Raw genomic sequence first — 27,059 nt, forward strand, 5'->3', positions numbered from 1 at the left:
TCCACAGCTACCCAAGTTTTTTCTGGTTGTTTCTAAATCAATACCACACAATTTATAACGGCAAGAGGAAAAAGAGATTTTAACAGAAAGCATGGGAGTAACAGTGCATGTTGAATACTGGTAAGAGATCACTTAGATTTTTAAAATGTATTGTACTAATGACACTTCTGGAGAGGCTTCTGGATATTATGCAACTATTTCTCTTTTTATAGTTAATATTTGTTCCTTTTTATGAGTGTTTTGTGTGGAAAATTAAGTCAGTTTCGGCATAGAGGTGGACTTGCTGCACCCATGCTTTGCAGTCTCCCCAGATCTGCCTATTGATCAGATCTGGGCCTTAGTTTGAATTTCACAAAATAAGGTTAAACATATAACATTAATTTATATGCTGGTTATAATACATTTTAGTATCTCAGATTAGTACCAGCCAATGAGAATTTTGATCTATCAATATATATATTAACTATATTTTTTAAAAAATATATAATTTGCAGGAGTTCATTGAGAAGAATGTAAAATAGACTTCTGCTAGTTTGTACAAGGAACAAAATCATATTTTAAAGTTTTTAATCTACAGTAACTTTCAGTATAACTCTTAATTTCTGCTTCCTCCCTATGCCTTGTTTTTACAGCTGCTATGAGTCATTGTCCGAATATAGTATGAATAACAGTGTATTTGACTTTATATAAAAGGGCTATAATTTTTTTGTGGAATGCAGAAGCTGAATAAAACATGTCACTTCGTGCATATCTCCAGAATTGCACTATAATGTTGCATGCTTAGTTGATGTAAATTTACGTGGTGTCAGCGTGGGCTGGAGGAATAAACACAGGAATGGGAGTCAGGAAATCCTGAGTTAAAATCCCACTCTGCCCCTTACTGCCAAATCACTTCACTACTTTCCCTCAGTTTCCCTATTTGTAATGTGGAAGTTATAGTACTATAGTATAGTTATAGTATAGTATCTCAGCAGAAGTGTTCTGAAGATGAATCAGAGTTGGTAGGTACATCACTTGTTAACAGATCTGCTAATGCTAATTATTATATTTAAGGTGTATCCTACATGGTTTAAAAATAACACCTTCCCTTTTCCATTTCTCTTCCCTCTGCCCATTTTGTGTATTGTCCTTGTTCTGTCTGTCTCATCTTATTCCTGCCTGTGTAACTCTTCTGCATGTCTTGTCCGGGAGAGGTTCTTGAGAACCTCAGAAATAGACTGCCCTACACTGCATTTTGTGTGGCAATTACAAAGTAACCATAAGCAATGTAGTTTTGGGCTCTCCTGATATCCTGCCCAAGAAGTTGCAGTAGGAGCAACATCATTGCTATATTCAGATCTCTGCCTCTGTTAGACTAGAATCACAAAAATTTAGAAAACTTAAGCCAGCAATGACTCTTGAATTGGAGTAGGCAATCAGAAAACTTCTTAAACTGGTCACCACAAAAGAAGGCTCATAATGCAAATTCCAGAAGACCAGTTTGGAAACATATCTAAGATTTCCTCCTTTTATGAAGCAGTCTTTGTTTCCAAGAAACTTGGTGAATGTGTTTAAAATACAAATTGCCATAACACAGTAGGGTTTTTAAACACATGTTAATTAGCTTATTTTAAAACCACACCTTTTTCCATAGTGAAGAAAATAATTTACATCCACACTCTTTAAAAATAAAACTTAATCCTACCGGAGGGTAATTTATACGTACTGTAGTTTTAAGAAATATCTGAGAGAGGCTGTATTAATGGGCAAGTTAATACATATCAGCTTGCAACAATAAAGGAACCTTAACCTGCAGGTTACTGATAAACTTATAGGTTTATAATCACCAGTCTGTGATAACAGAAGTGTCTCCCTGGAGAAATACAGCACTAGAAATTCCCAAATCAGTTTAGTAGTGTTGCTGTTTAGTAGCACAGCAACATTGCTGATCCTTGTGTGTGACTGACCATAGATGATGATCTCACTGTAAGAAAAGACTTGGGTAAAATTCTGGCCCCATTGAAGTTGATGCAAATTTTGCCACTGGCTTCAGGGCCAGGATTTCAGTTTGTACATTTACACTAGAAATTCCAGTAAAACTATGTATCCTTAATCCATAATTGCCAACCTAAAGCTAATTAGTGATTTATAGATGCTAAACCTTTTTTGGCTCTTTGGTTTTATAGTGGAGGATGAGGGTACACAGCCCGTTATCAGGAGCTTGCCAAGAAAATCAAGGAGCAGGTTCCTGATGCGGAGATTTCAGGTGAAGTGGGAAGGAAAGGTAAGATATTGCAATAATACACAGGTTTTATTAATAGTACCAAGTGCTACTAAGTCTTGTAGAAAATGTATAAGCACTATCGTCAATTGGAGTTTCAGTTAAACTGTATATTAATCATAGGGAAGTCCTGATCTTGCCTTTTGCTGTTTATGACAGAATGCTGCATCTTCATTAGTGAGTTAACATGTAAGATATGCTGATGGTCACATGGAAAATGTGTTAGCAGTATAAAAGACGGGGTCCAACCCAGATTCACATGCAAAAGCTGATTTTCCCAAAAACTTTGGGCAGGGAGGTGGGGTTTCAACTGAGGTAGACCATTATTAATTAGAAATGGGCCCAACAAATGTTGTTAGAATAGCTCCTGAAAATCTCTCTCTTGCAGGAAGCTTTGAAGTGAAGATAAATGGCAAGCTGATATTTTCTAAGATCGAAACCTCTGGCTTTCCTTTTTCAGAAGATGTAAGTTCTGATTGTTGGTGTTCGACTGCGTACTACAGTCTCAGATAGCAAATGTGCCTGTGCATCACCCCACAGAAAGGCAGCAGCTTGACTGACCCAGTGCCAAAAAAAAATATGGTCGCAGATAAAGGGCCCAGATTGTGGGTGGAAGCTAGAAAGGTTAGTCATATTCCTTCATGCATGGGTGTCAGCAGCCCTTAGCCAATGGCAGCCCACCCTTTTTAGGAGGGTTACCATTGGTAAATTCCAGTGCTTTTGACACGCACTGGGTTACCATGCAGACGCAAGCCTTTTCCTGTTCCACACCCCTGTTGCAGCTGAGCAGCCAATCTCCTCAAACCAGATGTTGCAGGCTGCTTTCCCGTCCCTTGCAGCAGAGTACTCTCCTTCCTCCTGGCAGCATTTGGTGGCTACTTATTCACCTCCCGCTATAGTGCACAGCCTCCTTCCCAGTGTCAGCGACACCATGTGCTCTTCTCACTGCCATCCCCACCTTTACTAGTAGCATTCCGCTTAGCAGCTAGCTCCCATTGTCTCCTGGCCAATCACGATAAGTAATTATTTTTATTATGCATACATCACAAAATGCCGTATACACCTTAGTCCCAGGCTGAAGAGAAAAGGATGTTTTATAAGGTGAGATTTAAAAAATGGTGCTGCTGTTTGGCACTCGATGCATTAAGCTGTCAAAGCTGTGTGCTGTTACACTGAACCAGAAACGCCTTCAAGAGGATTTCATCACAGTGAGGGGAGAGGAGGCCAAGATTAGGACAGCTAAGTGCATAGGCAGGTGGATTAAATAGTAACGGTGGGGAAAGTCCCTGGAATCCAAATGGAGAGTAGTGTTTTAGAATATTCACAGATATCTTAATTCCAAAGGAACTTCAGTAAATCGAGCCGGGGCTAGTCTTAATTTCTGGGACTCAAGGCAGTTCATTAACCCCTTCCTGCCTGACAATGTGGGGGCTGCCCACCCCAACACTAAAACTATAGCAGTTTGGGTTCTGATGTATTACTGTCTTGGTTTGATTTTAGATCGTGGAAGCAGTCAAAAAAATTAAGGCTGGAGGAAGCTGTGAGAAGATCATCAGGAACAAAAAAATTTGCATCCTTCAGTAGAAGGAACCACGGAATTTAAACCACTAGAAATGGCACCTGGATTCCAAATTGGGAATAGATTCTTTTAATGACTGTTTTTGTCAAAAAGATGATAAAAATCAGGAAAAAAAACAAGAAACTATTCCCTGGGATGCAGAGCTCAAGTGTGTCTTACTGAACTACAATAAAGAGAAATGAGTTCTTTGCAATTTAATTTCCACCTGTGGTTTTTTCCCTTAACTTTTGTTTACCCTAATTTCTGCTTGAACTCCTATATTATGTATAGCATTCCTATACTATGCATTGCTATCAGAAGATTAATGTTGTTTTATTTCAGTGGTCTTAATTTGCAAGGAAATTAAAGGGATAATCCCAAATAATGGGAGAAACAGACAAACTCAACTGTGATTGCCACTGAGAGTGGATGGCTCCATCATAGATTCCCTGATCACTGAGATGCTCCATGGCTGTGCTTAACTTAAATCAAAGCACTGCAGACAATTAGAGAACCTTATGCTAGAGCAGTCAGATTTGTTAGCTATATAATGAAGCCTTCACTCTAGTATGTATGTTTGCACAGAAAGGAATGCACGTTCAAGGAGTTCAAAGCTATTGTGCAACAGGTTTTTCCATTTACAGATATGGGAAGTCTCTTTTTTTATTTTTTTTATTTTATAATCTCTCTTCCTGAAGTGAAGTCCAATGTTGGTTTTTTACAAGTTGATACGTCAGTAGTTGCAGACCTAAATGAAATTTCTCATTTCCAGAAGCAGAGCCAGCAGGTGGGACATTAAGGTAGAAGAGTCAATTAGGGACTCAGGTGCCTCTTGATTCTTAAAATTATTCACATCAGGGTCATCAGATACAACAAGCAACTGGAGAACTGCATATTTTAGTCTATTTAATTTTAAAAAACAACAATTCTTCTGATTTGTTTAGAACTGGTGACAGAACTATTCAAAATATTTACATACGGCATAATTGTAGAAAATACATTTTCTAGGAATGCTTAGTAAGAAATCCACAAAATGCTGTTAAAAAGAGCCACCTTTTACTCTACATAGCCAAGGCATGAGCACACTCCAGGAAGCTGAACCAGAATTTTGTGGCAGGTCTTCTGGATTCTGCAGCATTCTGGTGTGGCAGACTCAGAATTATGTAGCAGCTCCAGATAAATTTTAGAAAGTGCTTTTAAAGTAGTTAAATGTGAAGGTGAATAATACAGTAGGATCAGTAGCTCCTATTTATCCTGATATTAAATTCAGTTTAGTTTTACACGCTCCTCACCCCCCTTTCTTATTTCAGTATCATGTAGACTTATATCCTGACAATTCAGATTTGCATCATGTAAGACACTGAGGGCAAGCTGTATTTTTTGGCAACTGGGAAGGGACATGTTGGAGTTTTGGCATTTGGAGAGGCAGTTTGGAATTGTTTAATAAGCATATTAGGTGGATGTTCTTGCTAAAATGAAGACTGATCAGCAGAGATATAGCTAAGTGTTAATACATAAATTGTCGTCATTGCATTAACCCATTTTGAGGAATCAGGAAATTCACACCTCTTGGAGCTATTGCTTCCAGCTGTTTGCAGGCTCAGGAAAACAGCATCTGCCTCAGTTACACTTTATTCATTTTTCAATATTTTCTTCACGACCATGAGGGCTGAAACTTTTTTTTTAACTAAAACCTTAGATTCTGAAACACAGGACTGTGGCTGGCAGTGAAATTTGTGGCAAATTGTGCTAGTCACAGAATCCTGGAACAGATGGGGCTTTGCATATTACTTAAGGGAAAGCCTGACATCTTGTAGTTTAGTAAGGGACATTGAAATGAATATATAGTTTCTACTTATCTAGTGTCAGGAGCAGCAGCAATGGATACTGCCATAGATCTTTACAAACTAAGCTCCTGGATGAGCACTGGGTGTCCAGGGCATTATATTCCCACTCTTTTAATAAATTTCCCAGCCCAGTCAATTGTAGAGCACAGATACACTCCCTTCTAGCTTATCCTGTACAAACCTGATACTAACTAGCAAAATTCTTCTTTATTCTGAGGCGTTCTTGATTCTGATATCTTACGGAGTTGCTCTCCCCTGACTGACTGCTCTTGAGTTGTCTAGCAGTAGGGCATTGAGTCATCTGAAGCATCACTCCTCTGGTTCCCCAGAACAACTGCTGTATACCCTGTGCCATTGAGTTGGCACTTAAAGGAAGTGCAGTTCAAGTGCACTGGTAAATGTGTTCCTGAAAAGTCCATTGTCATTACAGTGACCTCTTTCATGCAGTGTGATGTGACTTTCATATTAGGTACAGTTTTCCTCCATTTGCTTAAAAATATAGAAATCACTGGGTGATGAAGCAGGAAATGTAACTCTACACCACCATCAAACTGACTAATAAAAACCCAGTCTTGCGCAATTCAGGAAACCTGCTCTAGTGTGAGGAGAGCAAAACCAAAGTAGACAGAATTTCTTTTTAGCAAAGAATAACCTTACATAAATAGCTACTAGAAACTGTACTCAGACTTCTGGCTACAAAGATTAATGGTTTTTAGGCTGTTACAGAAACAGCAAATCCTGGCACTTTTAAACCATATCTCCAAGTTAATGTAAAGAATCAATCCTTATGGTACATTCTCTGTGTTCAAACAAATTGCAATGTTTGTTTTACCAACCCAACATAAGGCATCCTTTTTCACATGTTGTTGTGACAAGGGCCTAGCACATTTTTTCACACTTCAAAATAATTATTCTCAGGTCAGATAATTAGGAATATCTTCCATTGCTGCTTTTGTGTTTGAAACAGAACAAAAACAGCAGCAACAACAACAAAAAACTTACCAGTGCTCTGAAGGGATCTGTGATTTATTTGGGGGTAAATAGACCCATTGTTAAGGGCAGTTTTCAGATTTGTTAAGGTTTTTGTAGGCACAGCTACATAACCCAGTGAAGTGATGGCTTTCATATCATTCTTTGTGGGGGGCGCTTGTGCAGTTTGATCACACAACAGCACAATTCCCAGTAAAATGAAACAGACGGGAGGTTCACTACATGAAAGATTTTTAAGCTGTTGGAATTCAACTACCAGATCTTTACTTTGACTTCTTTCCTTGAATCTGACATCACATTATGAGTGTCCTTTAGGTTCAATCCTGACCCTACCTGCCAGCAGCTGAGAAGTGACTCTCCTTATAACTTCATTATTTATCTTCCACTTGGTAACTTCTTTCTATGTAGTGTTCTTGGGTTGTCCAGAATGGTAGGTCACCTTGTTACCCTTCTGCCTAAGCGAGCGAGAGATTTGCTGCAGCTAGACTGGGTGTCGGCTTCCAATAAACTCCTCAGGACTCTGCCAGGCCTTTCCTTGCCTTGCAGGGAACTCTTGGTGCACCTACTTCCCAAAACCTCTTGAAAAACCATTCCTCTGCAGCATCCAGCCCCTGTCACTGGATGCCCACAGAATACAGAGTCCGCTGTCTCAAAGAGACAGAAGAGAAACCAGTCTGCTGGCTCAGCAAAGGATGCCCACCTTGCTTTAGTATAACAGCACTGAGTGGAATTTATAATAAACCAAAGAGAAGTTTATTAATAAAGACAGAGATTTAAGTGATACTAAGCAGAGATCATAGAAACTGGTAACAAATCAAACAAAAGAATAACATGCTTCTAAGAACTTACATGTAGCCTTAGCAGGCTCCAAGCTTTGTCGAAGCAGTTTTCTCACCTCTACAGTCCCTTTTTCAGCCTCACCAACCCTAATAGCTGGGGAGCCATCATTCATAGATGCAAAGAACGCTGACCTTTTTGTTCCCTAAGTGATGGGGAACGAGATGCCCTTTTTCTTCTCTTTATATTCCCCAAAAGTCTTCATCTCAAGAGTCAGGTTGACCTACTGGCGTTCAGATGGTGATGTCCTCCAGTGAGCATCCGTACACTCCATCCATACATCACATGATGATGATATTGACTGTATGTCACCAGCTTTTATTTGATACGACACATGACAGGTTTACAGATCAATATGATGACAGTAGTGTGTTAGGTGTAGTAAGTGTGTCAGGCCTGCTAGGAGTTCACAGAACAGTAAGATCTGAAACATTCATTAACCTGGGAGGTAATGTGTCCGATCCTTTGGGATTGGTAGAGCCTTTTCTTTTATATAGTGAAATAAGATTTCCAGAAATTTTCATCGTATTTGACACGGGTACCTGGATGGAGGCTTGAGGCAGGATCACTTTAAGGGAACTGTTGTTTGGACTTCCGAGTAACCAGTAAGGTAATAAAGAAGCTGTTTTATTCTGACTTGGTAAATCTAAGTATTGGAATAACCACCAGCTTTTGGGGATTTGGCTGCCCCATTCTTTGCAGTTCACCCTAATTGAGTGACCGTAGCTGGCCCACACTAGGACCCCGGTCACAGGGGGTATGAAAGGTGGAGCATCCCTGCCCTACTTCTGTTTCATACACCTATCATGTTTTATCTGATACCTAGACTGTAAGCTGTCTGGGCAGTCAGTGTCTTTCTTTTGTTGTTGCGATGGGACCCTGAGCCTTGACTGGGGTTATGTGCTACTGAAATATAAAAAAAATAAGAAGGAAATGTCTTGTCTTGGCTATTTGTGCCAGATCAGTTTTTTCTGCATCAGATAACGCCTGCAAAAGACACCTGAGGATTCTACTGACAGACGGTCCTTCCATCCTCCCCAGTGTTCTGCCCTCTACTGGTATGTCTACACTGCAGCAAGGATGAAGCCTGGGTAGACAGACTTGCACCAGGGGAGCTTGAGCTAGCATGCTAAAAATAGTGTGAATGTTGCTGCACCAGCAGAGGCTCGGGCTAGCCACCCGAGCTCAGACCCAGCAACGACCACACTGCTATTTTTAGCTTGCACAAGCCCTATTAGTATGAGTCTGTCTACCCAGGCTGGGAAGCTCACTCCCAGCTACAGTGTAGACGTACTCTAAGAAAAGCCAATGACCAGACACTGCTAACATGACACTGAGATAGCTCTTTGATACAGGGACCATCTCTTCCTAGGTCTGTACAGCATCCAGCACAATGGATAAATGTGAAATATTTATGCCTTTCATATTACTAGAAAGTGCTAATTTTTGTCAGATATTTATGAATTGTTTAAGAAAGAATTAACCTATCATGCTAAATGACAATTTATTACTCACTATGAAGGGGTTTTTTTCCCTTCCTTGTTTGAATTTGCGCTTTTGTTGATGCATTATAGGGCTCATGATTTGATCCTGAGGTGTGTAAGGTGTTGTAGTTAGTCATGTTAGTCTAAACTAGCTTAGTCATTATTTGTATAGTTGGGAGTCAAAGGATGCACAATAAACAGCTGCTACTGTGGTTTACAATTAGTATAAATGTGCAGTAACTTTTGTGACACCACTGAAAGGTTGGGACCTGATTCATGGGCAATAAAACTATGTTGGTCCTAATGTGGACACTGCATTTGTAACAATCCGGGAGATGCAGTGGGTCCCTGAGGAGTGTCAAGGTGTCAGAATTATGCTTGACTTAGGGACTTTCTGTGCCAAGTTCATTACTTTTAAGACCAATAAAGTGAAAACAGCAGCTTTCAGGGAAGTAGAACAGGGATGCTTCTAAGCAAAACCTGGACCTAACTCTCATCAGAAGCTAATGAAGAGAGAGTACTGCTTCCTACTAGTAGATGATTTTTATACTGGATAAAGTTAGGAAGAAGATTAATAGTAATGCTGCCAAACTAAAAAGGGCCCAGTAATTTGGAAGGCAGTTGAACAAAAGGAACTTCTTGCTTGGATGGACATTATTCTTCAATGTGCCTTGTCTGAAGACTTCCAAGGAAGTCCACAAGAGCCTATGGTTGTTGCTTCTTTCCAAGCTAGAGTGTAAAAGTTTTCCAGGGTATGCTATCAGGACATTCTGCACCATCTATGTGAGATGAATCGGAAAGATGCTGATGCAAAGGTGTTTCAAGAAATCCACCTACTGCAAGCCAGACTTACAAGGAATTCCAGAAGCTTTACACTTGTGCACAGACTCCGTGTGTCAAAAAATGCCAAGTGCAGATGAGTGGTGCACAGTTCAATAGTGACTTGCACCTGGCTCTCCTCCTGGTTCTGGAAACTGGGTATATGAAATATCTGTATTTATTCTGTTACATATTTACTTACTATGGGGGAAAATATCCCCTTGATTTATGTCTTTCTCAAACTTCTTACATCTTATTACTATATGAGATACATCGTGAAGTTGGAGAGTTCTGCTTCCATTAAGGGAATAAGAGAGGAATGTTCTGCCTGTTGTATAAGATTTCTGTTTACTGCCTATTGGGAAGACCCTCACAACTCTGGGTATGTATCATCTCCAGGACGTAATCTACACATGAATGCCCATAGAATGTATGAACATTCTTCAACCGCAGATCAGCTGAAGGGCTGGACAATGCCTGCAGTATTTCCATTATCCAAAGGAAAAGATATCTCTCCATTCATTTACCTGCAGGTCTTTTGGCTTCTCATCCACATTGCTTGCATCAATGCTTGTCTTCTGTATTCTCTGCAGCTGTCCCAGTCTTCTAGGAAAGGATCTCTAGCTGAGTTTACAAAATCTCTGCCTTGGGGGATGAATACATTTGACTTCAGTCAACCCTCAATTTTTGCACATTTGAACAGAACAGGTTTTACATATGAAGGAAGTCAATGTTAGTTTGTTTTTTTGAAATATTTTTAAAAAAATTGTGTGTAAACAAAGTGTGTACGCATGTGAGAATGTGTGTGTTTATTTACAACTACATATATCTATTAAAGAAGATGGCTTAACTTGCAAAATTCGGATCTAGATTTCCAACATCTGAAGGTTTTGGTTCTGTCTATTACAAAATTACAGATCATTTACAAAATTCATGTCTAAATTAAATTTTGAACATCCCAAAGTTTAGTGTGTGTGTCACCCTTTGTGATTTACTCAGAGGAGGAGGCGGCTCCCCAGCCAGCAAGCCAGAATCTTTAGCCAGGTTCTTGAATGTTAACCTGATCCTGCAGGATATACCATGTTAACATTTTATTGTAACTTTAATACAATTTTAAAAACCAGTTATTTCTTCTTAACCCTCAGAGATGCTCTAAAATGGTGTTTGAAAACCCAGCTCTGTTTTCCCTCCTATTTACAATAACCAGCACAATTCTTCAATCAGAACGCAGTGAGTAGTTTTGTCAAGGTGGAAAAGTTTAGGCTAACAAACCAGGGCTGGGTCTTACATACATTAAATCCAATGGGCGTTTTACTATTCATCTCTGTGGGAACAAGATTGAACACCCCCCACCCCACCCCACCCCACTGGCAGCTATGAACTGGAAGATACATGTGAACAAACGTGCAATATAGTCAGTTTTCTGACCTTAACAGAACTTATGGGAAGTCGGCAGCATCACATAGCAACAAGGTAGAATGTTGTCTTATGATGCCAGAAGAATCCAAACTGGAATTGTAGGGGTAGTACAATGAGAATTCTAGGGCAAGTACATACTTTGGGGCAATTGTACTAGAAATGCTATGAAATAAGGAAATGACTGTATGAAAAGGGAAAGAAAAGAGGTGGTGAAATGAAGAAAAGAGGGTAAGAGGTAGCTTCCCAAAGCCAGTGGAAGTAACAAGCTCTTTTGCAAGCCAAGAGATGGCTTCCCAATCAACATCGACACCTGATGATTTCAATATATTTTATTCTCTGTGAGTCTGCATTTTATAACATAAGCTGGGAAAGAGGTGATGAATTTATATTGAATAGAGTAGATGGAATTCATCTGAGCATTTTAAAAGGAGCTGGGGCTATGGGCAGAGCTGATTAGAAAGTGGTGACAATTTTCTCATTTGTAAGCGAATTTTTTAAAAATGCGAGAGCAGTTTGGGAGTATTGGTGTGCTTGAGAAGGTTTTTGGGGGAAAACAAATGTATATGTGCAACATTGCTAAGGTAATGAGAAATAAATATGTATGTAGGAAAGTTCAATAGGACCAGTCCTAGCTGGTGGTGGTTTTCCGTCATACGTGGCTTCCAAGAGCACGTACATTACATAAAATGGAGTCAGTGCAAGACCTCATATTTTAGTATGTTACCATTTAATTATACATCAGTCACTCTACTGGGACTGGCTGGGAGGTCGGGGGAGGAGAAGACCAAGGGGATAGAGCTAACGGAACAAAAGCAAGGGAAACAAGCTCCCAAACTCCTTTGTTATTCCCCTCTAGCTAACCCTGCTAAAGTAGCACCATTCCGAAATGGAGAGGAGGCACCAGGGAGATGTGCTATCGTTCTTGCACTTCTATGACCTAGCATAGGTCCATGCAGGCATCCTCAGAGAAAACAGATAGAGGATTGCCACAGTACTGTGGGAACTTTTGACTGTGAACCAGACTAACATGGAACGGAGACCCTGGGCAATGCTGCTGCCGCTAGACTTGTCTGTAGGACTAACACGGAGAGTATCCTAGGGTAAAACTATAGGACTAACATTCATTCATTAACAAAAACAAAGCACTAGGCTCAGGCCTGGAAAATGCAGAGAATTGACAGAGCGTCTATAATGTGGAGCGAGTGGCACTGCCAGAAAGCAGGGGAGAGGGGAATTCATCCACTATCCTGAAAAATGGCCTCTAGGAGCCTTGGAGGCATATGTCACTAATGTACGTGGAAAAAGCATGCAGGATCCATCACAGGTGACCAAACAAACTAAAACTGTGGGAAACACATCAGGCTCTTTATCCCTCAGGGCTAACCATACAAGGTGCTGCTGAGGTCTCCTGTGAGCTATTAAGCACTCTCCACTAACATTAAAGTCAATGGGAATTGAGGGTGCTCAGCACCTTGCAGGGCTGGACATAAAGATGATCAAAGAGAACGATCATCCCCTACTGATATTAGCCCAACCAGACATCAATCGATGGCTTTCCACCTGCCTAGCTCCATGCAGTTCCTGGAAGCAGGCTCCTGGAAGTGGACGCAAGGTCCCTGCAGCCCCTACGCGCATGGGTGCCCAGGGACTCTCTGCACGCTGCCTAGTGCCAGCTAAGCAGCTCCCATTGGCCAGGAACCGCGACCAAAGGGAGTTGCGGGGGTGGCGCCTGCTGACAGGAGGGCAGCGTGCGGAGCCCCACTGGCCGGCCATGCGCCTGTGGGCTGCACTGCAGGGACCTGGCGGCCCCTTCCTGGGAGCCACAGAAAGCACTGCTGGGACTCCGGGCTTGGGCAGGGTTTTGGAGTACGGAGTCCCCTCCCATACCCAAACTCCCTCCTGGAGCCTGCACACCCCCAACACCCCAATCCCCTGCCCCAGCACCTTCTTGCGCCCCAAGCCCCACATCCCCGGCCCCACCCCAGAGCTCTCATACCGCCCCTACACTCCAACCTCCTGCCCCACACCAAAACTCTCCCCTAGAGAATGCACCCCACACTCCAAACCCCTGCCCCAGCCCTGAGCCTGCTCCTACACCCCAAACTCCTCATCCCTGGCCCCACCCTAGAGCCCTCACCCCCTGCCCTGAGCCCACTCCTGCACCCCAAAACCCCTCATCCCTGGACCCACCCCAGAGCCCATACCCACAGTTGGAGCCTGCAATGTCTCCCACACTCTGAACCCTTTGGCCCCAGCCCAGAGGCTCCTCCTGCACCTCAAACCATTCATCCCTGGCCCCACCCCAGAGCCCGTACCCCCAGCCAGAGCCCTCACCACCCCGCACCCCAAACCCCTGCCCCAGCCTGTAGCCCTCTCCCACACCCTGAACCCCTAATTTATGGTTCCAGCCCAGAGCCCATATCCCCCCCCACACCAATCTCCTGCCCCAGTCCAGAGCCCTTTCCCACACTCCAAACCCCTCATCCCTGGCCTCACCCTATAGCCCACACCGCCAGCCAGAGCCCTCACTCCCCTCCCACAACCCAACCCCCTGCTCCAGTTAGTGAGGTTGTGGGAGAGTGAGCGATGGAGGGAGGGGGGATGGAGTGAGCAGGGGCGGAGCCTCATAGAAGGGGTGGGACAGAGGCGGAGCCTCAGGGGCAGGGCAGGGGTGTTCGATTCTGTGCTATTAGAAAGTTGGCAACCCCAGTCACCATCTCAGTCTCCTTCATCTGCTGTATTCTCAACACCAGTTGCTGCACTTGCTGTTGGTTTCATTGCGAAGGGTTGTGGTAGATTCTCCACCACTAGTGAGTTTTAAATCAAGATTGGATGTGTTTCCAAAAGATCTGTTGTAGGAATTATTCTGCGGAAGCTCAATGGCCCGTGTGATATAGGAGGCCAGACTAGATTAACACAATGGTCCCTTCTCACCTTAGACTTTAACCAGAAGGGACTCAATTTCTCTCTGAAAGCAGATGGGCCATGTTTTTCTTTTCTGTGAAAGTACCCCTCAGATCAGACGTTCTTGGCTCTAATGTGATTCTCCAGCATCTCCTCTCCTCAATTATAGAGGCCAAACATGGTCCCTACATTTTTACAGGCTTTGACACCTGCAAGTATTTGATGCTGACCTGTGTTTCCTTACGTCCGATCTAGGCACTTCCTATCGCGACCCACACGCCCTCCCAGGTTGGTAATGTCCGAGTGCTTCTATTCTACCCTTTGTGGGAACGGACTGAGTTGCTCTACAAACAACTCCTCCCATTTTGACTGTGTGGGAAATAAGGGATGGAAATAAGGCTTGGCTGCGGCATCCTGCTGGCAGTTGGCTGAGGAGGAGGGCCGGACTTCTCCATCTCGGCCGAACTGACACAAGTGTTGTGTGTGTCTAGCTGGGTTAAAATGGAAATAGCTGTAGTCCTGTTCCACCAACATTGATTTTTTTAAACTCTGCCCTGGATGTTGTTAGGTCCCTGTCAGCCCATCCCTCATTCATGATGGGTTTGCCCTCTCCACTCATGTTAGTGCCCACTAGCCCTGATCAGCCATAGCCAACCCAACCCACAGTGCTTGCTGTGCTCAGAGGCTAGAGGCACATGTGAAACCGGGCAGGGAACAGGGATAGATAAGTAATCCAAGGCAGGGAGAAACCTGGACCCGGGCACTGAATGTGGAATTCAGGGGATAGGGTGACCTGTGGGAGAGACGTGAAGCAGATAGGTGGTCGAGGCAAGCCCTGCTGCCACCCTCTATGCTGACATGGGTTCAATCCTGAAAGGTGCAGTCAGTACTGCCCAGCAGGCTTTTGATCCCTCACCAAATGGGGCTTGTAATTAGTTACTCTGGTGTCCTAACAAAGAAGTAACAAAAAAACAAAAAAAACCCAAACAAACCATAAAATGCCAATGTCAAGCTTCACTGGAATCACATGAGGAAATGTCTATCCACCTGCCAAAGAAGAGGGGAAAACTGGTATGAAAAAATGTACTTCCCAATTTCTAGCAGGGTGCTACAAACGGTGAGCTTGATCCTTCAAGTCTCCTGCAAACTCCTAGTAAAGTCAGTGGGAGCTCCAGGAATAGAGGGTTTGCAAGTTGTGAGTAACGGCAAGTAAAAGAGATAATTGCAAACTAATTATCTGAATCCCTTCCAAACTGAGGTTGGCTCACTAACATCGCAATTTAACATTCCAAGAAAACAGAGACAACTTAGATGTAGGCTTGGTCCCCAACTAAGTGTTAATTTTGCAGACATAACAATATGCACAACATTCAGTACCGACCTGTCCAATACATTTGGTAGCAACTTCTCTGACTTGCTCTGAATTTGTCAATTTTATTTTGCGTGTGATCAGTGGCCATATGAATATTATTAGATTCAATAAATAAACCACAGTTATGACAATGACGGAGTATTCTTGCTAAAGAGACCTTGATGCAGCAGGAAATGGTTTTCTTTGAGATAAGGCCGGTTTGAATGTGGTAATAAAGAGATGGTTGCATTTTAGGTGACAAAAATACAATTTTGGATTTTGTTCTTGTTGGAAATGCAGTTCTGAAACTGTGCACCTGGAGCATTCGAAGCATTCTAGTGAGGAATCCAACGACGAGACAAACCAACCGTACCAAGGACTCACTGGCCTGCGTAACTTGGGCAACACTTGCTACATGAATGCAGTTTTGCAGTGCCTCTGCAGTATATCCCCGTTGGTGGAGTATTTTCTCTCAGGGAAGTATGTAACAGCCCTACACAAGTAAGTAGATTTATTTGCTCTCTGTTTTATTATTACTATTTATTATTTGTATTGCAGTAGCTCAGAGGAGCCCCAGTCATGGACTGGGAACCCATTGTGTCAGGCGCTTTACAAACACAGAATAAAAAGACTGTGCCAGTTCCAAGCAGCTTACAAGCAAAAAGTATTTGGGATGTGTTTTTCCATCTCAGTATTGCAAGTTTTTCCAAAAGAAATGAAGTTTCAACTGGAGCCTGGCGTTAGAAAGCACAGAAATACTCATCTGTACAAGGAAACCAAAAGCAGCACACTTTGCTCTGACTTCCCAGGCCCCACACACCATCTCTGCCTCTTCCTCAACTTGCTTTTCCTAGCCAGTGTTCACCTTCTGGCTTCTCTCTGAATTCCCTCTTCTCTGGCCTATGCGGGCTGTTGTACCACATTCATTGTAGGATCTGAGCGCCTTCCTGTGGTGCAGTAAGCAATGTGACTAACCTGTCACCCATTTGTTCTCTCATCCCCTCCACTGGGGTGAAGCATGTGCAGTGCATTGCATTCTGTTTATTTATTTACTTATGTATTTATTGGAGGCAGTTGGTTTGGTTTGAATATACGTGCTACTGCGTATTTATGTTAGAGAAGGCACGGTCAAAGCAATGCAACTTACGCTTGGAGCTTTGGAAGGTGGTGAGGTTTATGATAAGTCTTAGTTCCTGGGGGAGTTTGTTCCACAATCTTAGACTGGCCCCTGAGAAAGTTCTGTCTCCTGCACAAATGAGCTTGCCCTTCTTGTGGAGAGTTCTGTCATGCCAAAAGAGTGAAGCTGTTGACCAGGGTCTTGGTCCCAGAACTTTAGATAATCTTTCAGGTATCCTGGGCCCAGGCCATGGAGCACTGTGAAGATAAGGATCAAGACCTTGCATTTAATTTGATATTCTATGGGAAACCAGTATAGAGAGAGGAGAGCAGGTCTGATGTGCTTGTGGTAGCCTCCGTTAATGAGGAGAATGGCTGCAGTGTTCCGTACTAACTGGAGTTTCCCAAGTGCTGAAGACTTCATGCCCAAGTATGTTGCATTGCTGTAGTCCAGCTGAGAAGGGACCAAGGCATGAATAACTGCGGTTAGGTCATTCACCAGCACAGGATGGAGACTTCTAGCCAACCAGATGATAGAGAGCATTACTCATGGATGCTGCTATGTGAGAGCTTAGCATCAGCGAGGAATCCAAGCGTACTCCTAGACTACAGACTGAAATAGCCTATTGTGAGTGTGACCCTTCAACAAGCAGAGTCTGCACTGTGGCTATGGCTCCTCAGAATGTTTCCTTTGCCCATTCAGCTTGGCTTTTGTGTTCACGTTTTAAGCACAGCCACCACATCTCTGTACTCCAACTAAAGCTCCCTTTTATTCTACTCAGGGAAAACGGTGAGGTTGCTACCGCCTTTGCCTATTTGATGGCCGACATGTGGCTGGGAGAGTTTGAGTGCATCTCACCAGAGGTGTTCCGTTCAGTCATTGGTGACTTATGCCCAGCTTTTACCAAGAAGACTCAGCAGGATGCCCAGGAGTTTCTGATTTATGTACTGAACGAATTACATGAGGCTCTTAAGAAGGTAAGACCGCAGTTATGGCCTTCTGGGACTGTGAAGTGTCAGTGCACATCTGCCTCCTCTCTGCAGTTCGTTACTGAAGAGCATGGATACAATAATTGTCTCTTCTCTCCCTCCATACTGTACAAAATGGTGCTGTTAAAATCATCATCTCTCCATTTTCTCCAACTACTACACACAGTGCAACCTTTAACCCCTTCATTAGCTTCCTATTACCACATCCAATTCAAGCTCCATATCTACATCACCAAGGCCCTACCTAATCCCCCATCTACACCTCTGGTGTCATTTCCTCCTCCTCACCCTCTAGTCTCTATACTCTTCCCTATCATGCTTCCTCCCTGTGCCAAGCATCTTGTCTGCCCAGATCCACCTCTACTTCTCTCTTCCTTCAAATCCTTTCTTAAACCACTTTACCAGCATTAAGTCCCTCCAGCCTATCTGCTCTCAGTACTGTCCAGTGGTTTCTCATCGTCCTTTGGTTCTTTGCTCTTTGTGATAGGGGGCATGGCTTACTTTGGATATATAAAGTGCTGCAGAGTAACAGAGTTCTATACATAATTTTAATACCAAATGCTAACTTATGTAGCCAGTTGCCAGGTAATCTGATTTGTAAATGCACTCAGTGCTCTCACAGAAGTTATCTGTGTACCGAAGCTCTGCTTTAGAATGATCGTAGAGAAAAAATCAGATGATTTTTCTTGCCCCATTTACGATTCCAGGCTAGACGTCTCAGCACTGTGATTACTTAGCTTGGACAGCAAGTTAGAAGCTAGAAAGCTACTATGGTGACGTCAAGTGTTACTGCTGTTCAGGAAAATGTTGACAGTCTCTGGATTCTATCCCTGCTATCTGCTGCTCGGGCAGGGGGTTCAGTTCAGTTAGCTCAGCCCTACAGCTCCAGTTTACACCTTTGTTGTTTGCTCTGCGGTTGAGAATCCTGAAGGTGGTGGAACAAGGGAGCGCTCCATGCTGGACCCTATCATGAGAAGCAATAGAAAGTGGTTCCTTCATGCAGAGAAAATAAAAGAATATGCCTCCCAGGGAAGCACTGTTGGAAGGAAGAGAAGGGCAGGGTGTTTGACACATGAGACTGGGGAGGTGTTTGAAAGTTGTACAAAAGAAAACAGTGCGAGGCTGTAGCTAAAGAGATCTTAACAAGGCCTTGACCCCGCAAAGACTTAGGCATTTGCTCAGCTCTACACACCATGAGTAGCCCTACTGATCTCAGTGGAGCTACTCAGTGTGCAATGTTAAGCGCATGTTTACGACTTGGCCAAACAAAGGCTTCAAACAGCGATGGGCTGATGGCTGGAGGTGCTGATAAATGGAGCTGGGTGAACCATACATTTCAAATAGTATTCATTACAAATATTCCCCCTTTCTTGGTTAGCTCGTCCTTTACAAACCCAGGAAGGTATTTTCTCATCTGTAAGTATTTGCTAGAAGTTCTGAAGAATAATTTTCTGTCTAAATTAATGTGGAATAAGCTCTTCACAAACTGTTGACCTCAACTGTTCATTATTTGTGTTGTGTGACTGATCTAGCTTCTGCTTCCTGAATGAATGACTGAAGATTTTCTTTTTTAAACTGAAGATATTCTTTTTTAACTAAAAAACTTCTGGTTTGGCTTTTCAGACAACTTCATGCTAAGACTCATGAAAACATTGGAATTTGTTAACTGAATTCTCACAATTTAACTAATCTCTCCCCATGAGTCAGTGAACTCGACAGCGATGCTTTTATTCATGAATCACTATTCAACTAGGCCCTATTTATAAATATGGATTGCAATGTCTTATAAAGAAGCAGAATAAATAATGGATTATTATAAATAATAGGTTTTTACTGCCATCTGGGATCATGTGTGCTTTCTTGACAACCAGTACAAAGCATGTTTAGATGTTTTTATAAGGGTCAGGGTCAGTAGTTTGTTAGTGTTTGTTTGTTTTTTTCTTTTTTCTTTTTCTTACAGTCATACAAAAGGAGATGCTCTGGGAACACATCCACTTCTAGGGAAGATAGGGGAACTGTCAGTGAAACATCAATCATCACCCAGCTCTTTGAGGGGCAGCTCAGTTATGACATTTCATGCTTGGCGTGTCAGACCACCACGGATAAGAACGAGGTCTTTACAGTTCTCTCTCTTCCCATCCCTTCTGAGAGTGCATGCTCTCTACAGGTAGGAATTCTAATAGCTCCTCCCAGCTTCTGGTGGTCTCTGCTCAGTATAGGGGTGGAAGGTTTATGTTAACAGACCGTCTTAAGGAAATATGTTCCCAGCACATGCCGGTTCCAGGGCATCATCTAAAAGGGGGACACTCTTTTCAGTAGAGAATTTGGCCCTAGGGCTAGAGGAGATGCTAGATCAGACTTACATTGTCCCTTTGGCTGTTAATAGTGTAGCTTGTGTTGTTTGCAAATGTCCCTGAATTGCTGTGGAGTGAGGAATGGCCAGAGAAATGTCGATTTTATTTTGTATTGTATAGAAAGCAACTGTGAGGCATTTTCTTTCAAATTCTCACTTATCAAAATGCTTCCTTAGAGGAAAACACATTAAATTTTAGCTGCTTTGTATTCTAAGTGCACTCACAGAACTGTACCTAGGCATGCTGGCCCCCTACTGTTTGGGTTTTTTTTAGATGATACGAGTTAGGATATTCTAGAGTAATGATAATGCATTTTATTTTTGCATATTGGTACAGTACATAGACAATAAAAGCTACTGTATGATTCTTTTAGGTGCCACATTAATTTTCACACAATCCTTTAACATCTCTATAGTATCCTCCTATATTACCTTTAAGAAGTAAACTCTATATGGACTGAAAATAACCGTAAAGTAAATATGGATACTGCACTGACTTAATGGCATAAAACATATTCAGAAAGACATAAAATTGCATTTCTGTTTATAAAAACAAGTGATAGTGATGGTTTTCCATACCACAGTGAGACTGTGGCTAGAATAAACAGCCATGTCTCTCAACGGGGAATAAAAGGGACTCAAAAGTAAACAAAGAATGAATTTACCATGGAGATGGATTATCTAGCAATTGAATTACCACCATAGCATCCGATTCTGTATAAGCAGAAGCCATCCTTTTTCTGGCCTTTATATAAGGAAAACAGCCATGGGGCGAGGGAGGAGGAATTTGTAAGATTTCTGTTTTTTACCTTTTGCATTGTGATTTTATTTTCCTAAGAAGAGTATTGATTATTGTTTGCTTCCTGGTATATTATGATGGTTGGCTTATACCTGATCATTTCTCCTGCTGAATCCTGCCAAGCAAATTGTGATTATGCCCCATTAAAGGTGAAGGATTATAGCAGCATGGCTTGTTTGTATAAGGCCAGTGTGGGAAGTATCATTTAGTTGGGGAAACTATGTTGTGACAGCTTATAAGAGGCATGACACATCCTGCATCTTGGCAGGGGGTTAGACTAGATGACCCTTGTGGTCCCTTCTAACTCTGTGGTTCTATGACATTTGACTTCTGGCCAGGCGAGGCAACACACACACCTAGGGCTTTGTCTCCACTGCAGAGTTTTGTTGACAAAAGTTGAATTAAGGCCCTTTAAATAAACCGCTGGTGCATGTCCACACTCTGCTCCTTGTGTCGGCAGAGCGCATCTGCACTAGCAGTTATTGCATCGACACAGAGAGCAGTGCACTGTGGGTAGCTATCCCACTGTGCAACTGGCAGCAGGATGCTTTGGGAAGGGTTTGCAGTGCCTCATGGGGCAGGTACAGCATCACACGATGCAGTTTCTCAATCGCATGGTTCCAGGGGCATCCTAGTAGATTGCCAGCCGCTTTTCAACTGAAGTGTGGTGGGGAGGGAGACGGTGTGGGTTGGGGAAGAGTGTGAAAGACTGTTGGGAGGAGTGTATATGTGAGAGAGACAATGTATGTTCGGGAAGTGTGCTTCCGCACTGCATGCTGTCTCTTTAAGTTTAGACAGCAGGTGGAGTGATATCTCCACCCCCTAACCTGCCCCTTCCTCCCTCCCCCTGCAGCAGCAGCCGGCTCTGCCTACCTGCAGTCCACATTAATGGTTCTGTGATTCCCTCCCAGTTCTCCCACAGCATCCTCAGCAGCTCTGTGAGCTCTCCAGGCTGCAGAATGTTGAAGCTTCCCATGCAGGGCTGCTGAGTTCAAAACAATGAGCAGAGTGGTCATGGTGGGCATTGTGGGATACTGGGGTAGGCCAGTTATGTCAACGTAATGAACCGCAGCGTCTACACTGATGCGTTGTCGCTTTAACTTTGCCTCAAAACGCTCTATGCCTCTCATTGAGGGGGTTTTATTTTGTCAGCAAAACAGTAGTTTTGTTGCCGAAAGTGGCATTGCAGTGTGTAGGCCTCCACACTTTTGCCGCCAAAACTCTGCAGTGTAGACACAGCCTAAGTGTGGAGACCGAAGAAAGTATATGGCTGTGGTGACTGTGAAATCCGATTATGCTGTGCTTCAGTGTGAGACAATGTCAATGCCATGGTTATAGTGGCTGGATGGACATATCAGCGAAGTGATGGCCCTGGTCTCGTAGAGAAGGGAGTCAGGAACAGACTAGCTGGGTCACAGCCCAGAATGCTACAAGCACAGGTCACAGCGGACATGTTTCTTTGCGAGTGCATATCTCACCAGCAGCCCCACTCCAGATCTGCCCCCAGTGCAGATTTCCCTATTGGTCTGTTCCCCTGTACAGTAAATGGCCTGTGGTTTTACCTGTCTGGGCAACTGAAAAATGTCCCTAGCCCAAAATTAGAGGCCTTTTAAAAGAAAGAGCCAAGGTATGTTCAGCATCCTGGGCCAGTCTGCCCTGAAGGTGTCAATTCCCTGATGTGAGAGTGCAATTGCTGGCCAGTTAATGGAGCATTGTGACAAGTGGATCAGAGGGAGGCTCCTTATTCTGTTCTCTGTAATAAAGTCTGAATCAGGCTGGGTGGCAACAAGTAAGTCACAGTAACAGAAAAACAGCTAAAGGAGGGCACAGGGAGCGTTGACTAAGGCCTGTTTTACTTGTGCAATATTTACTTTGTTTTACAGTTGGGGGAAGCAACAGTAGAATCACAAGCAGCCCAGAACTTCTTCATTTTCCTCTCTCAACACTTCCTCCTAAGCATGGAAGTCCCTCTCCCCGCCCTGCCCTATTTTTGCAAACAGGGCAGGTGGCTCATCCCCTTGGGGTAACTGTTATCCTTTCTGCCCTTCCCTGTGCTGTGCTTTGCCCTCTGCCACCATCTGGGAGTGCCTTACCCCTGGGCTGACCCCTGGCTCCTTGGTCCCTCTCCTGCCCCTGCCTCCAGCTGTTTGACACCCTTCCGCGCACAGTCAGATTCCACCCCTTGCTCAGAGCCTGCCCATCTCCCTCCCGCTCCAATTTACCCCCTTTAACCTTTTTAATCCCCAGTGAGGGCAGCAGCTTCAGCTGATGTTACTGAGCAATGAGCATGCTCAGTGGGGGCCAAGCAGCACTCAGCGCCTTGCCCGCCTGCCGCCCCACCAGGGTCCTAGTGCTGGGGAGCCTGCTCCGTCAAGGGTCACTAGTGGGGCCTGCCCCGCTCACCCTGCCCTACTTATGGCCCTGTACACTCATAATGTCACACCCTTACTGAATCATGTGGCACAAATGTCCTCTGCAGTGTACAAACAACACTGCACAAGTTGCCTTGCATAAGATGACTTCTGCAAACAGGCTTATTGAGACACCCTCTCTAACCCGGCTTAGTGGTCAGAAATTCACGTCTCTACACAGAGGTGTAGTGTTTGTTTTACCAAACACGTTTTCCTTTCACAGGACTGCCTTGAATGTTTCTTTCAACAAGACACACTGACCTGGAACAATCAAATTCACTGCTCCTTCTGTGGAACTAAGCAAGATGCTGCAGTAAAGGCCAACATAGGCAAGGCGCCAAAGATGGTTATTTTTCACTTAAAGAGGTACAGACTACATCTGGCAGGACAACTACGTCTCCTCTGATTTACATGGGATGTAAGAAGGTCACTTGCATTCAGAGGAAAGGGAAAATCATTGCACGTAGTCTTTTTACACATACAGTACCTGGATAGTTACAAAACAGGAAAAGCATGTGAGTCGGACTCCTGATAAACCCAGAAAATGTGTTACTTTATCGAATCCATCAAATTGCATCCATCTCAGTGCATTTTTGTCCTGCTTCTCCCTTTGCAATAGAGACAATTCTGAAAGGGGAGGGATTGGTCATAGAGGGGAAAGTGATAGAATTGTGGAATTAATGAAGAAAGATGGGTGTTTGTTGTAAAACTGGATCACATTAATAAATGGAATTTTACAGTACAAATGATGCTCGTCCTGATAGCCACTTACAGAGCTACTAGCTACTGTGATGGACAAAATAGAGAACAGTGTTCTGCCACATCAACAATGCAATTAGGGCATTATTCCTCGACCCATCCCTTTACAAAGCTCGGCGGGGGGAAATGTACAATTGCATTTGAGCCCAAGATTTTAAAATTGTGTGTTCTGTAGCCATTTTGCCCTCAACAGTGGAGTGGGTGAGGAAATCAAAGAATCTGCAAGTTTGGGCTACAACTTCATAGTGGGCTTACTTCAATGCCCAGCACTTCTTGTTAAGTTTGATCATGTATCAATTATTTTTAAAAAGTGATCATTTCCTGCTCCTTCCGTGTACCCATCTCACTCCTTCCATTCTTCTCACTAGCTCCTCAGCTAGTATTACTCTGCCATGGTTCGTGCTGCAATGGCCAGAATCAGTGCTAAAGTTGGATGTAGGGTCCCCCATTGAGCATGCATCTTGTGACAGATTGACAGTGCACTCATTGGTCCCTTCCTTTCAGTCCCAACACTTCTATTCTAATAAAAGAACATTTCACAAAGCACGAACCTGCTTGTTCTTACTATAAAATGTCACTTGCAATCTATTTATTTAATCTTTCTTTGGGGCAGTAATTTTCTACCTGCTTGCAATAATCCTTAGCATTAAGAGGAGAGCACTTCACATTTCAAAGAGCTGAGCAGGCGGTAGCTAGTTATTCCTTCCAATGCCCAGGTGAAGGTAAGCACGTGCAGCATTACAAGAACTGAAAGCATTTGTAGTGGAAAATACTGTCTCAAAATGTTTTATTTTCAGGTTTGACTATCAAGGCAGCTACAAAAGGAAACTGGGGACTAACATCTACTATCCACTAAGCAACTTGGATCTTTCGCCTTATATTTATCCACTCTTTCGGAAGAATCCAAAATACAACTTGTGTGCTGTGGTGGTAAGTTGGATGCAAAGTTATAGCCTAGCTTTATTGGGAATACTATGAATGTTTGTTTGAATGAAATCAGGTGTCAGAGTAGCAGCCGTGTTAGGCTGTATTCGCAAAAAGAAAAGGAGTACTTGTGGCACCTTGACGAAAAGGAGTACCAGTGGCACCTTAGAGACTAACCAATTTATTTGAGCATAAGCTTTCACTGAAGTGAGCTGTAGCTCACGAAAGCTTATGCTCAAATAAATTGGTTAGTCTCTAAGGTGCCACAAGTACTCCTTTTCTTTTTGTGAATGAAATCAGTCATTGATCTTGGTCCTACGCAAACAAGCAGGCAAGTCCTCTCTGCCTCAGCACCCAAAGTTTACAGAACAGGGAAAAAAAATGGTACAGATACAACCATCACTGACTTATACAGAGCTGGCATTTCAGAATTAGGAGACGCTTCCTCAACTAACCCATTACTGATAAAATTAACACATTTTTCATTGGCTAATGGAAGATGGCTGGGTACCCCGACTGAAAATTCTCTGGCTTTCAGGATTGAATGCTAGTTACAGGCCTGTACACAGATACAATTTGAGTATCAGGGCATCATGGAATATAACACGCTAGTCCCCAACCCTGTTATAACATGGCTTGGTGTTGTCTGTGGTGATGGAGCCAAATTGCTGTTTAACTGTGACTGGTTTCGAATTGTGTTACAGGTCTGTACAATGATTAACACAATTTGGTACTACTTGTATAGTGATATCAAACCTATTTTATTACTTGGGCATGATACTATGGTATTATTATGCAGTACCCCACAGGGTGCCAATTCCTGTGTAGACAGACCCTGTGTCAAGCCAGTGAAATAATTAAATACAGGGCAAACACTGAAAGATAGAACAGGTCAGTGATTCCTTCAAGCTAATTGCACTTTTTTGTCCAACTCTGGATGCAGGCTGTTTAGTAAATACCCTATTTCTTTTCCTCACGCTGATTGAAAGTGCTTCCACCTGAAAGCTTCTAAACACAAGGACGGCTCCTTCAGCCCTTGAGTGTGGGTAAACAATGTTCAGTTTTTGGGCCTGGTCAATGTGAGTTTTGCTGGGAGATGGATTGCCAGGTCAGAGCTGCTAGCGGGGCTGTAAGTTTGATCTCCCAATGTGGAAAAAAATGTAATTACTGGCCAGACAGCATTGACTTGCTCTTCTTCCGCAGAGCTCTACCTATTTCAAGTGTTTCTTTGGGGTAAAGGGAAACTGGAATCTTATTTTTTCCCATCATTATAATAGCTGAGTGCAAATAAAAATGATCACCAGATCCCTGGCTTTGAGTCTTTGCTAAAATTGAAAGTGATTTCTCTCTCTCAACTTTCTTGTTGTAGAACCATTTTGGTTATCTGGATGGTGGCCATTATACGGCATTCTGCAAGCACACGCTCACCCAGAACTGGTACAGCTTTGATGATGCACAGGTCAGCGAGATTCCACAATCCTCAGTGCAATCGGCTGCAGCTTATCTCCTATTCTACAGCTGTAAAGCCTTCTCTGTACCTACCAAAACCCATAAGTACTAGGAAAATGTCTCTGTGAGAACAGTCCAATTATTAGAATTCACTGACAATGGTAGCTAAGTCAAGTCCCATTTTACCATTAAACTAGTGCATCTGCATTGCTTGACTGTCTATTGTGATCTTTCTGATTATGCTTAGAAATTGATTTCAAGGGAGAAAACTGAAAGTTGACCTCTGCAGCACAACGTTCAGTAATAAGCGGAGGAGTGTCCTTCTACAAAGCACATCACTTCCCTCTATTAAGTTATTTCTAAAAAGCCTCTCACTAATATTCTCAGCTCCATTATTATTATGGTTTGCACAATGGCAGCACCCCTTCTAAACATAGGGGCAATATGGAGCTTGCTTAGAGACAAATCAAATACATGATAGCTTCCTCCAGACAAGCGCTCCCCTCTTCTCTACTGTTCAGGTGCCCCAATCCACTTGCTCTGCCAGAGCTTCCCAAATATAACCTCCTTCCACCCTGCCCACCCCACAGCACTAGTAGATTCAGTATGAAAGCCTATGGACAAAAACAGCCAGCTGACAGTGCTAATATTAATGACAGTGTTTAAAGGCAGGGGGCTCCCTTGAGGAAAGAGCTCACATGGCCTCACCCCTGTCCTACACTCGTTGCTCTAACCTCACCCAGCACACACACACTTCCTCTTTGTGTGGCCTCCCTAATCCCTTCCTTA

At 43.2% G+C, this 27,059-nt stretch overlaps 3 protein-coding genes across 12 annotated transcripts in view; 2 read left to right on the forward strand and 1 right to left on the reverse strand.

The window, feature by feature from the left end:
* The window catches only part of USP8 (ubiquitin specific peptidase 8), an 88,714-nt gene that overhangs the window by 16,301 nt on the left and 45,354 nt on the right, over window positions 1-27,059 (reverse strand). The window lies entirely within an intron of this gene.
* On the forward strand, window positions 1,459-4,032 carry LOC125643969 (migration and invasion enhancer 1-like). The gene is made up of 4 exons (XM_075133307.1): window positions 1,459-1,540; window positions 2,177-2,263; window positions 2,649-2,725; window positions 3,761-4,032. Exons 1-4 carry the CDS (start codon window positions 1,459-1,461, stop codon window positions 3,842-3,844), a joined length of 330 nt encoding a protein of 109 aa, XP_074989408.1. The 3' UTR covers window positions 3,845-4,032.
* USP50 (ubiquitin specific peptidase 50) lies at window positions 9,999-26,595 on the forward strand. Its single transcript, XM_075133308.1, has 8 exons — window positions 9,999-10,177; window positions 14,374-14,406; window positions 15,770-15,970; window positions 17,368-17,563; window positions 19,536-19,742; window positions 23,362-23,504; window positions 24,695-24,827; window positions 26,191-26,595. Exons 1-8 carry the CDS (start codon window positions 9,999-10,001, stop codon window positions 26,380-26,382), a joined length of 1,284 nt encoding a protein of 427 aa, XP_074989409.1. The 3' UTR covers window positions 26,383-26,595.

The sequence above is a fragment of the Caretta caretta genome, chromosome 10 (genome assembly GCF_965140235.1).
Source record: "Caretta caretta isolate rCarCar2 chromosome 10, rCarCar1.hap1, whole genome shotgun sequence".
Lineage (NCBI taxonomy): Eukaryota > Metazoa > Chordata > Testudines > Cheloniidae > Caretta > Caretta caretta.